The 13,031-nt window shown below is 43.7% G+C and overlaps 1 protein-coding gene across 2 annotated transcripts; it reads left to right on the forward strand.

Moving 5' to 3' along the window:
* The first annotated feature begins 434 nt into the window (after window positions 1-434).
* sphk2 (sphingosine kinase 2) lies at window positions 435-12,457 on the forward strand. Of its 2 annotated transcripts, none has more exons than XM_075465642.1 (8): window positions 435-573; window positions 2,221-3,728; window positions 6,385-6,534; window positions 6,628-6,722; window positions 6,832-6,947; window positions 8,068-8,271; window positions 8,352-9,951; window positions 10,127-12,457. In XM_075465642.1, the coding sequence occupies exons 2-8, from the start codon at window positions 3,272-3,274 to the stop codon at window positions 10,187-10,189; spliced, it is 2,685 nt and encodes an 894-aa protein (XP_075321757.1). In that variant the 5' UTR covers window positions 435-573; window positions 2,221-3,271; the 3' UTR covers window positions 10,190-12,457. The 2 variants fall into 2 exon arrangements, with proteins under 2 accessions (XP_075321757.1, XP_075321756.1); XM_075465641.1 differs by having other exon boundaries at window positions 2,247-3,728.
* The last annotated feature ends 574 nt before the right edge of the window (window positions 12,458-13,031 follow it).

The following is a 13,031-nucleotide window of genomic DNA, read 5'->3' on the forward strand; positions in this document are numbered from 1 at the left end:
AGCTTCCATCCTTTTATATCATCAATAAAAATGATAAATACCACAATGTGTTGGAAGACAGCGTTTGCTGGCTAACTGATATTTGTCAGGCTAAAGTGAACATGACAAAAGATGGAAAGACTGATTCTCTTTGCGATTAAAAAAACGTGTCAGAAGAACTCACACACAAGTAGGTTTATTTGTAGTTTATTTTACAGGTTTGTTTTTCTTTTTTACAGAAACTGTCGATTAAACTGAAAGTTACAACATGATACGAGAGTCGTTTAACTGAGAAATCGATGAGAAGCGCCGCAAACATGTTCGGATCCGCCTCTCTGGCTGCAAAGCGCGCTCCCGACACAGGGGGAACAGATTCTCACGGGGGAACAGAATTTCGTACAAGACCGGAAGTGGTGGCCAGTCAATGATTGGAGAATGTCGGTGGGTGTTGCGATGTTTCCTTATCGTCATTGGATTTCCTCTCCGCCGCTCAGAGGTGCTGCTGCTGCTGCTTCGTCTCCAGACACTTCCTGCACCGAGCCACAGTTTCCACAGCCCGCGACTAACTCGTCGTGAAGGGGTAGACAAAATGAGGTAATCTTCGGCTTTGTTATCTTTGTGTTTGGTCCAGCTGGACTCGTTTTCTATCCCGGGCTTCCATAATATTGAGCTAAAAAAAAAAAGGACGATTTATCGTGTATTATTGATACACAAAACGCCCCGTTAGCCAACGCTCTGACGTGTCTGCCCTCTTAAATGGAAATAAGATAAGAAACTTGAAACTTCAATTAGTGCGTTTTGGTATGCCTGATGTACGACCTGTCTAATTACGAGGAAATAGTTTGTAATAGCTGTAAACTGGCTTAAACCAAAGCTGCGCGTGAATGGCTAACTGCTAGCCAGTGCTAACTGACAACGCTGTGACAGGCAGCAGTTTACAGCAGTTAAGCTCGAGCCCATCACATTTGCTAGCACCGTTATTAGATACTTCGTGGTTCCTTACAACTTTAAACTCCTCTTAATTTCCTCAATCCTTAAACGTTAGTGAAAATGGTTCTTCGGCTTGACTGTACAGCAATTGTTGAAATGCAGTTTGTAAGTTAGCTGGCCGGTCAGGCAGCTAGCTGGCGCAGGCTGACAACATCGAGCAAAGTTTACCGGCGCATTGGCATTTACTAAATATCATCAGACTGCTAAACAAGCTTTTAACGCGACTACTGAGTGTGAACATTATCCTGGGTGGATGAATGCTCCCGTGCCCAAGGCGTAACCCCACCGCAGCTTGACCAACATATTCAACAGCAGCCTCATTGTGTGGGTGACAAATTTAGCCTGCTTGTGTTATTATTTCTGGGTGTACCCGCCCTGCGCTTCAAGGACGTAAGGTGCAACAATAGGCATCAGTGAGGTGCTTTTCTGCGTGTTTTGTCAGGACAGGACATCCGCCATGTATTGATTTTGTCTCCATTACAGCTTGCTCAATGTTTCCTGACTGTTACAGAACTTGGAAGATGTGACCAGGTTATTAATTTATGGTATACTGAAGTCCCACAGCAGTAATCATTATATTCAGACGCATGGTTAGGACCCAGCTTACTTGGAGCTTCAACAATAAACCTCTTGTAGAAGATCAATTCACTGCTGTCAGAATTAATGCGGCCACTAATGTATAAGGTTAAATTTACGAGTTTGTTCTGCCATTTCCCCCCACTTGTAGTCACTGTTAATTCTTAATCTGACTCCTAATTAATTAATTTCTTTGTTCTATGATGAAATTTCTAATGCGCATTGCTAACGCTCTAAAATCCTGTACCATTTAGGTCAGCGTTCCAAGATTCAGTTTGTGAAAGAGGCACTTTGTCCCCAAATCCCGTTAGCCAAGAGCTCTGAGTAGAAGAAAAATACCAGCAAAGTGTGGTCATTTCATCCTCCAGACAAAACTAATGTGATGTCTCAGCAAAGGCCATTGAGGATGTGTGACTGTGAGTCAGTAGATGCACCTAAGGTCAAGGAGCACGATGGATCTTGTATTGCTTCACCCTGTTAGCACAATCTCTGCCTCTTATCACAGCTCTCTTCTGTACTCGCCGCACTCCAAATGTTAAGAAAACGTGATAAGGAATCATTTTCCTTTGCTCAGCAACATTCAGGGTACAAATTAATTTGGTCTACCTGCTTTAGAGATACTTCCAGAATGATCACACTGCAGTTTTGTTTGTTCTCCACTTCTTACATTTACAGTTGTCCCCTCCTGCTCCCCCATACAGGAACAGAGGTCTTTGGGAGGGAACGTGAGGCTTTGTTAAAGGACATTAAGATGACATAAACTAAGGACTTGCCTGGAACTGTCTTCTTGTTTGTCTTTTGTTTTTTTGTTTCTCTTTTCTGTTTTGTCTTTTGTTGTTTTTTTTTTCTTTTTGTTGTTGTTTGTGGAGGAGAATTTTCTCGGATAAAACTTTAACGTATCACACTACTGTCTGGGAGACTGGCCTTGTCACTCCTCTTGTCTGCCTCCTGTATATCACTGAGTTTTAAGATAGCAATAGAGGTATCAAAGGTCGAACAACCTGCACTTATCATATCTTTGTGGCATTAATTACACTTCAGTTTGCACTTACCATGCAACATAATTTACATAAATCTTGTGCATTCACTTAATTGAATTGTTTTAGCCTCCTTGTGTGAGCAAGGTGTGTTCGCTTTGTCTTAAGACTTCATTTGATCGATTTGTTAATGAATTTTAGAGGTTCAGTTTTGTCCATTTGTGTAATTATTTAAAGATTTCTTGTTGATGTAAAGTTGCTGCTCCGCTGCCTTGCATTGCTATCAAAAGAGGTGGCTTTAAGTTGTTATGTGAAACTGTTTTTATACATATGCAAATTTTACGTGAAGAACACTTGTTTAAAAAAGTCTGATTTTACATTGTTAAGTCCTGTTGTATTGAAGTATTGCCCGTCTAAGTTTTCAACTGACAGGGATCGGTGTAAGCTGACAGATCAAACTGTGACATAAATACTTGTTTTAGCAGTTCCCATCTTCACTGGATGATCACTCTAAACAAACGACACCTTTAACTGGACAAAGTTTTTTTTTTTTAAATGAAGCCCTAATCTGACACGGACACACAGGAACCGAAGGGACGTTGCTCGAAGAATGATTTTGAAGTGGTTTCAGGGATAAAGTTCTCAGATTTTCCCATTAGACCTTGAGGAGCTGCCACTCTTCAGGCTTCTAACCACATAAAGATCCACTGTTTTAAGACTGGTGAACTTTGTCCACTCGAACAGCGAGGATGCGATCCCCGGAACCTTCTTCACCTTCTCCAGCAGAAGCCCTCCTTCATGGCCAGTTTGCCAGCTGGGGATCTGGCAGTAACGGCAACAATAACAGCTGCCCCAACAGCCCTGGAAGTCCAGGAGGGCTCTCCCCCGCTGCCTCCCCAACTCTGGCGTCCAATTATGCCTTGACCCTCACCCACACCCACCTACACATTCAGCGGCTGTCACCACGTTCAGGAAAGGAGGCCCGTCTCCTGCTCCCTTTATCAGAGCTGGTGGGGTGCAGCTGCCCTCGTGCCCCTGCACCGCCCCTGCTGGTGCTGTACTGGTACCCTCCGGGGAAACGACGGAAGGGGGTGTCGCGACGCAGGCAGGTGAGGGCCTACCTAGCAGAAAGCAGGCCCGAAGCTGAGAGGTGGTCGGCCGCTGTGCAGTGTCTACTCAGAGGTGTGACCGTCACTGCTGACACAGGTGAGTGGGCGTTTCACCTCGTTGGCTCCATGTGATGCTCGAGGTTTCAGGCAGTTTTGACATCAGCATGTCAGGATAATGTACTTGCAGGGTCGTAAGATTTTTCTTAAAGACGCATCACAAATTATTACCCTCAGGTGAATAAGCTGTAGTTTTTACTGCCGTCGCCATTAAGCAAACACGTTTCTGTATGAAGGTTGATATGAAATTCTTTGAAATATGCAAATTGGGTATCGTCTATTTAAAGGATAAGACCGGTTTTTTGACATTGGGCCCTTGATTTCACATTATAACATGATGTTCTACTCACCCCTGCTTGTTGTTGAACATTTGGAGCTGTTCCGAAGATATTCGAGAGGCGTCTGGCTGCTCTCTTGAGATATTCGGCCATGAAACGGTTTCCTATGGGCAAGCTTATACAGGCACAAAATATGCTGTTTATAATTTATTAATTACTGTACATTAGCACTGATAACGTGGAGGTGCGTCGCTTACTTAAAAAAATCCGGGTTATTGTAATTTTGATTTTTTTGTCTTAAAGTGGGTGTTACTGACGTCCTCGTCGTGCTACTGCCACAGACAGCCCACAGACCTGCTGCCTATTTATTCATTCGGCTAAAATTCAAAATTAGTAACCCGGATTTTTTTAAGTAAGCGACGCACCTCCACGTTATCAGTGCTAGTGTACAGTAATTAATAAATTATAAACAGCATAGTTTGTGCCTGTATAAGCTTGCCCATAGGAAACCGTTTCATGGCCGAATATCTCAAGAGAGCAGCCAGACGCCTCGCGAATATCTTCGGAACAGCTCCAAATGTTCAACAACAAGCAGGGGTGAGTAGAACATCATGTTATAATGTGAAATCAAGGGCCCGATGTCAAAAAACCGGTCTTATCCTTTAAACCTACAAGGATTTTCCTAAAGGTCGCCAGGGAAACGGTGGTAAACACCTGTATGGATGTTTTAGTTGCGTCCTGTCCGCTGGTCTGCGAGAAGATGCGTTACGAAAGCAGAATTTCAAAAGCAAGGTTGTCTTTGTTCTTTTCTTGGGTTGTTTTCATCTGTAATACCCTTTTCTAAATAGTAAAAAAATAACCACGGTGATCTCCTGAGACACAGCATGATGAAATGTCTTTTGAGTCATAAATCCAAAGAAACTCGGCTTCATCAACATAAAACCAAAATTAATTTGATTGTTTAGGTGGAAAATGACAGGATTTCTAATTTTGTGTCCAAAGTTCCAGCAACTCAAACCACAGAGGTTACTCTGTTTCTGTTTAAGGATGTTGATCGTTGATACTTTGTTGAGTTAAATGGCTTCATTTGTTTTCAATAGTGACAGCTTACTGGTCACACATTTTTGTGGGACTTGCTTGCTCTGACCTTCATGATTGTCTCCATGACTAAGTCTTGAACTCCACACAATGCTGCCTCATTCTGCTTTGATTTACACCTCCTTTGTAATTGCTTGCTAAGTTTAGCTTAATGTCACAGTGTTCCAAGACTTTCCTGTATGTACAGCGCACACACTGAGAGAACAAATTGGCCAAAAATTTGTTAGCCATGCAGGGAAAAAAAAGAAAAGAACAGAAAACAAAAACAATGGTTTTTAACTTAGATTAAGACGAATACACCCAGATAGGCATTCATATCCGGGCAGCTGTTTATTTAGTTTGTTTCAAGTGACAACCCCCTGAGCTTATTTATCTATAACTATACTCCATTATTCCCTCCCTTATCTGTACTGCACACACGGCCTGTATCATACCGTGTCAAATGTAAAGATGCAGAGGGTGGGGTCGCTGAAGCTTGCCAGCCCTTCTTCTTGCCATATTCACCAGGATCAGTTATCAACCAGATAACTGCTTTTTGTTTACTTTCCCTGGCTGGTTTTTATGTCTTTTTTTTTTTTTCAAAACTTTTGTCTGTGCATCGCTTCACTTTCCCAGCTTCTCCATCTTTTCTTCGTCCTTTCGTCCCTTCTCGTCTTCATCTTCGGCTGTCCTTAGTCACAACCTGTCTCTCACCCTCCTTCCCACAACTTTGAAAAAAGGGAAATGAAGCCATGATTTGATTTTGACTCTCGCTCGTCCTCTTCGTGCCTTCTCTTGTCACGCTTCAGTCATAATCTGTCAAAAATTCACGTCGCTCAGCACTATTATAGAATCACTGTCTCCATTCTAACGCCGATTGGCGTGACAGCCGTGGTTCGTTGGTTTCTGCTTTGCTTTGGTCTAATTTGTTGCGTAATCCAGCTTTAGCACAGCCATTTCAACTCCTTCCCTTCATCCGTTGGCATCATTACCACACTTTATCTTAGCACGATTTGTAGGTTTAACTATTGCTTTTCCTCCCGGAAAAAAAAAGGAGGGAGGTACCTTTGCTCTACTGCTTCAGCAGACTGTTTTGATCCCAAAACTAAATCGGGGACCGACACAACAAGTTTAGAAGTGTTTTCTTACCATGTTTCTGAACTTAAATGATTAACAGAAGTGAATCAAATGGCAGTGCTGTGCAGGGTGAAGTAGATTGTGTGACGTGAAATAAAAGAGGCTCAATTAGTTAAATGCACTCAAAGTCCAGGGTTGGGCAACGCTGTAATAAGAGCTTAGCTCATGTCCCAGTTGTGTTTTTTTTTCTTTTTTGTCACGCAGAATTTTCAAGAAGTCTCCTACCTCGTCCCAGGCGACTACTGTTATTGGTCAATCCGTTCAGTGGAAGGGGCCAGGCAGTGCAGTGGTGTCAGACCTACATCCTGCCGATGATCAGAGAGGCCAACATCAGCTTCAACCTCATACAGACAGGTAACGCAAAGCCAAAAACAGCCCCGTGTTACAGGTGGTAGACATGTACGTGAGACATGTGCGTATAACGGGCAATATTTGATCTCATCTCAGAACGTCAGAACCACGCAAGAGAGCTCATCAGAGAGATACCGCTCTCAGAGTGGGACGGCATCATCATAGTTTCTGGGGATGGCTTGCTGCACGAGGTGAGGGCTGAGACAGTCTCTACAGATATGTTATAGTTTTTTTTGGACACGTGTATTTATGTGTCCGTCGATGTGATTGTCTCAACATTCCTGTGTTATATTTCTGCAGGTAATTAATGGGCTGATGGAGCGCCCAGACTGGGAACAAGCAATAAAAACACCCGTCGGCATTCTGCCCTGCGGCTCTGGGAATGCACTGGCTGGTTCCATCAACCACCACGCAGGGTGAGCATGTCTCTCATTTATATCAGTAAATCATGTGCCATCTGTGATTGGGAAATGCCTTACAGCTCCGCTTTAGGTGTGCGACGGGGCCAAAGAACACATCTCTGTCTGCACTGTCAACACAAGAGCATATAGAGCTATCTTTCAAAGCAGTCTTTTGTACCTAACTAAATCGCTGCAGAAGGAACACAGATTTTGTAAAAATCGTGGACACGTTGATTTACTCGAGAGTGAGAAGTTGGCCTCCCGCCACACTGAATTACAGGCTGGATCTGCTCGCACTGCGGCCGTTATTTGATATGGAGGGACCCTGATTACTGACCTGTAGGATCAAGTCTTTATGCAAATACCACAACAATAGCAGAAATGTTTCAGTGCATTTCTAGTCCACATTAAACAGTAAGAAACATACATGTCCTCTGCATTTTTAAAAAAAGCATTGATTAACACATTCCAAGATAATAGCAAATTCTTTTTAACAAACAGCAGCTTATTACACCCACTGATTACAACTCCATAAAATTAACACTTCGCTGGATCTATGTAGAGTGCTATAACTGCCTTAGTTTAATAAATTGGACAAAAAGTTGGTCAGGTATTGCAAGAAATATCATTTTTATTAGCAAATGCTACGTAGATTTGCTGCAAAACTTTTTGCAAGCTTGAATCACTAACTTTTAAATTCACATAAAGTGCATCCACTCACTCCTACAATGTAGTTTTCCTTATGCACAGAACTGAGTGGAGGTGCTTTAGTGCACAAGGGCCAGTAATATATGTACAGCGTGTGGATCTATGTAGTTTAATTTGCATCTTGGCAATGTAATTAGGTTTTACCTTTTAAGGTCAGTTTTTGTCCCTTTTTCGTCTCCATCTTTCTTCTTCTCCATCAAATTTGACCCTTTTGAGCGCCGTTTTAGCCAAACTAAATCAAAGCTAACCTCGCAACTGCAGCAGGCACAGTAACAGGAGAGTGTACCCCACAAAAAGGCGCTCTCGTCCCAACACGTAACCCAGGCGGGTCGTACCTTCACATTCCCTGTTAGGTTTGGTTAAATCTAGTGCTGAAAAATTTATTTTTTTGTTTCCTTTTCTTTTTTTCCCTGCACACCTCTCCAAGGTATGACATGTGCCTTCGAGAGCCCCTTCTGTTGAACTGCTGCTTTTTGCTCTGTCGAGGCGGTGTCCGACCCATGGACCTGGTCTCCGTGACGACAAGCCCTGCTCCATCCAACAACAGCCGTGCTGCTGCTCCCAGGAGGCTGTTTTCCTTCCTTTCCGTTGCCTGGGGCTTTGTGTCCGATGTGGACATTGAGAGTGAGAGGTGGGTGTCACTACTTATGCGGCATCACTTTGTTCAAAAACGCAGTAAACGTGACTTAACTTTAAATGTTAATTTTACAGGTATCGTGGCTTGGGCTCAGCGCGCTTCACCCTCGGCACCTTAGTGCGCATTGCCTCGCTTCGATCCTACAAGGGTCGTCTGTCTTTCCTGCCTCCCTCTGTCGTCACCACTTACTCAGATGGCACACCTCCGCCAAGAAGACCACTCTCCCGCAGTATCACAGAAGGCCTGGATGGCTTCTGTCGGACGCCTATACATCGCACCTGCTCTGATATAGGCATCAGCGAGCAGAGGAGCCTGCGGAAGGGTGAAGGAGAGAGGGAAAAGGAGGAGAGGCAGAGAGAGAGGGAGAGAAGAAGGGAGAGGGCCAGAGGAGGAGGAACCGGTGTTGTGAGGGCAAGCAGTCTGGCAGAAGACAGAGAGAGGGAGGGGCAGATGGAGATGGAAATGGAAGCAGAAGAGGAGAAGTCTGGGACATGTTCGGAGAGGTCCGGGACGAGTTCTGAATCAAATGACAATATGGGAAGGGAAGAAAGGTTGACGAGGATCGATGATGAAAGGGAAGATGAAGGAACGGAGGATCAATACTCTGGCGAGATGGAGGAGGATAGGGGGAAGGATGGGGAAAGCAGTGGTGGATCAGTAGAGGTGGAGGGAGTGCTGCATGCAAGAGAGCTGGGCGAGAGCTACGGGGTAGACATGGGGCGAGAGGCAGATGAAGAGGCCGAGCGTTGCATCAATCACCAGGACGACCTTCAGGAAGCCAGAAAGATGGTAAGAAAGAATTCAGCTCCGTCCAGTCAGATAGCCGACGCTCTGTTCAGCCAGCCTCTCGGTCAGGAGGCCAGCACAGATTCTGGCTCCTCATATGGGGTGGAAGACATGGACCTGAATGGAACCTACTTCCAGAAAGAGTCTTACCCACTGGATGTGGCTCGTGAGCGATCCCTCACCATCTCCTCTCCTTTTCGTCACTCTCCCTTCTCTTACAAGAAGAAGGCGCTGGACCAAAACCAAAACGCCTCCCGTCCGAGGCCCCTCTCACTCCTTCAGCACTCCCACTCAAACACCCTCCCCCCTAAGTTCCCTTCCCTCTCTCTGTCCCCTACACCGCCCTCTTCCCCTTCTTGCGCCTCCCCGCACTCGTCATCCTACCTCGTCCCCCGTCCAAACACCCCAAATTCCACCTCGCCGTCTCCTTCCTTACGCACACCGTCCTCATCCTTTAACTTTGACATTGCTGAACCAGCAGGACCCTTCAAGAACCGTCCATTTGTCTCGCTGCCTTTCGATCTACCAAGAGATGACTTGTTACCCCCTCTTGACCAACCCATTCCCACTAGAGACTGGGTCACCATTGAAGGGGACTTTGTTTTGGTCTTGGCCCTTTATCAGACCCACCTCGGGGCTGACCTCCATGCTGCACCCCAGGCCAAGTTTGACGATGGGCTGATCCACTTGACCTTTGTGCGGGCAGGGATCTCCAGAGCCACGCTACTCAGACTGTTCTTTGCCATGGAGAGGGGAAACCACCACTCCGTCAGCTCACCGTACGTGAGCCACATTACCTGCAGGGCCTTCAGGCTGCAGCCTCTGTCTACACGAGGAACGCTCACTGTGGACGGAGAACTCGTGCCCTACGGGCCGCTCCAAGCGCAGGTCAGAGGGAACAAAAATCGTGCTTTGTACTCAATATAATTGTCATGGAATGCTGAAAATCTGTGTAGTAACTATGTGATCACATAGGATGTGCTTTGCACCAAGTATTAATGCTGTGGTATTGTGTTCATTAGATATTAATGACGTTTTTTCTTGATCTCTCACTGTTTCACAGGTCCATCCTTCCATCGCTCGTCTCATTGTTGGAGATACTGGAGTGCAGATTACTAGATTTTAATCAGGGATTCTTTGAGTAGAATGACATATCGGCACTCTACTGATTTATTTCATCTCTGTTGCCATCACTACTCTGAGAGAAGGGGTAGTATCCGAGACACCTAAATTAGCCTGGATTGCAGGAACTGCTTTTGTAGGGATTAACGAAAGGGAAAACTCCCCGAGCCACGCATCATTGGAGAACGACTGCAGGGATTAATATTAAATTTGAGAATGGATGAAAAATGTGCTTCGTTGCACAGATGTTGGATCGCGCTCAGCGTACCCCGAGAAGCATGAAAACTGCACAGCTCTGGATAATAAGAGGGAAGAACAATCGAATGTTTTGGGTGTTTCTGTGCTGATGGTGCATGTGTTGGATGTGTACATGTTAGTATGCATGCAAAGAAGCACTACCTGATTTTTGCCTTACACTGAGACAGTGATAAATCAGATTATTTTCCCCCAAAAAAGTTGTTTTTCAAATGTGGAAAGTTATTTAAAAAAAAAAAAAAGAAGATATATATATATATATATACACACTGAGATTCACATGGGCCAGCCCAACATGATAAACAATCCTTCTCCCTTATCTTCAGCCTCACCTCCATCAGTGTCCAAATGTCCAAAAGTATAAACACTTCAGTCCCTTAAAGGAATGCCTTATCTGACACAGTTCAGCTGTACCTTTGCCTGTTCTTTCTTATACGAGGAACCTAAATCTTATCGATCTGACGTCGACCTGTGAGATTAAATCAGCTACATAAAAAGCAAAGCTATTATTGTATATTTAGAATGATTCTTTGTACCAACTACAAACTGTTATCTTTGAGCGTGCCACCCAACCGCTGTTGAACAGGGGAAAAATGTGGCTCCGAGTCTGCGCCGCCGAGCAGCAAGAACAAACTTTTTAGAATCATTAAATGAGTCGGAGAAGTGGAACCGTTGAACCAGTTTTAACATACCTGGATTCTGCCTGTTTCCCTTCACCAGTGGATGCTGGACGTGTCGGTGATATTAGTCTTAAAAAAAAAAAAAATGAACAAAGCAAGCTTCTTTGTCGATGCTTTTCCCCAGTGACAAAAAACAAAACAAAAAAAGGAATCATATTCAGCATTATTCCCTGTCTGAAACATCAGTTATCATGTTTGATAGTGTGATCAGAGGACACCACGTGCCTCAGTTAAATAGGAAGCAGTGCATTTATTTTGCACAAACTTGAGCTGTTTTCGGCAGTTGCACAGTTACATTTCCATACTAACCTCAGAGTAACATAGTCCGATGTCGTTTGTTTCAGAAAAATGGATCGGTTGGCATTAGCAGCCCCGTCCAGGTAATAAGAATGGATCACATTAATTTCACTGACTGCTATTTGAACACTCAGAGCGGAGGAAAAGTTGGACTGAAAGGACAGAAAAAGACTGACAAGGAAGCCACACTAAGTAAAGCAGTGCTGCATCGTCAGATCAGATGGAAGAAAAACCTTTTTTTGCACTGTTAAAAATTGTTGTTGTTGTTTTTTTTTTTAAATAAAACGTGCTGAAAACAAACTTCCAAATGATAAGTAAAGCCTTACAGCACAGCGTGGAGCCTGAGTCCTTTTTAGAAATGAATTTGACTCGCAGAGAAAAACCGTCATCAGTGTCAGATCACGTGCCAACTCCTCGCATCATCGTCATCAACATACTGTATGACTCGGTCACGCTGAGACAAATCAATGCCTTTGTATAATAAGCCTGTAAATTCTGGCTGCTGGTCATGAACTTTTGAACCCAACTGCAGAAAATGGAGTAAAATGTTGTACCTACCAGGATGTATTTTTTTTTTTCTGCTTTGCCTTGTTTTTCCCCCTTTGAGAGCCCCGTGCAGCTAGTTTACCACAATTACACTGTTCTCGCACAGCTACAGAATGTGAGTACAGCATTTTGAGTCCTGGCTCGTAATATTACCAAACAGGATATACACATTTTGCCAAATTGTTTAGTCTTGATGTTTCGGAGCCTAGTCATGCCAGTTTACTTTCCTGAACCTGCTGTTGTCTACGGCCGTAGCTGGGACCATGGTGTCATAGACTATTTTGATATGACAGTGTCGGGGTGTAACTCCTGAGTTGATAATGCCATTAAGATGTCTATAGAGGACTGCCTGTAATGACATTGTAATTATTACTAAATCAATGAAAATACACGTAATGTACAGTTAATAGCTATATGTGGTTTCAAATAAATGTAACTTCAGCAGTTTGGAGCAAATGGATGCTTTTTTATCTGATGTGTCTCAGCATTTTTATAACAGGTGTGAGCTCTTGCTTTAATCAGCATTTTATGTAAGAGGTCATTCATCTGCGTCACTCTTAATCACACTAACGATAAGATAGGTAACTGACAGACCGTATCAGGAGAGTAATTTTCTCTTAAATATATTTGTGCTATTTGGACATAGCTATTTTTTTTTTTTTTTTTTTACATGTTCCTGAGTGTGAATATATCTTTGAGGTTCTGTTGTCCCAGAGAGTTTCAGATCTCTGACCCCAGCGCTGTAAGGCACTGAAGATGACCTTAAAAAAGACCACCAACCAGCCCCTAAAAATAAACACAAAAGTTTTAAGGGTACAATAAATGCAGACAAGCACTAGTCCACTGTATGGCCAGTGATTTTAGTCCAGTATGGAAAAACAATTAGCAGCATTATAGGATCCTGCAACCCAGAACAGGATGAAGCTGTTATAGAAAATGAAAGTGAATATATTAGGATACATGTATTATTAATATTTGGCTTTACATATTAACTCTGATCTGATGATGAGCGCCTAATAAAAATCAAAAGTGCCAGCAGCAGAGACTGCTGATGTAGTTAGATGCTTC

This window comes from Odontesthes bonariensis, chromosome 5 (genome assembly GCF_027942865.1).
Source record: "Odontesthes bonariensis isolate fOdoBon6 chromosome 5, fOdoBon6.hap1, whole genome shotgun sequence".
NCBI lineage: Eukaryota > Metazoa > Chordata > Actinopteri > Atheriniformes > Atherinopsidae > Odontesthes > Odontesthes bonariensis.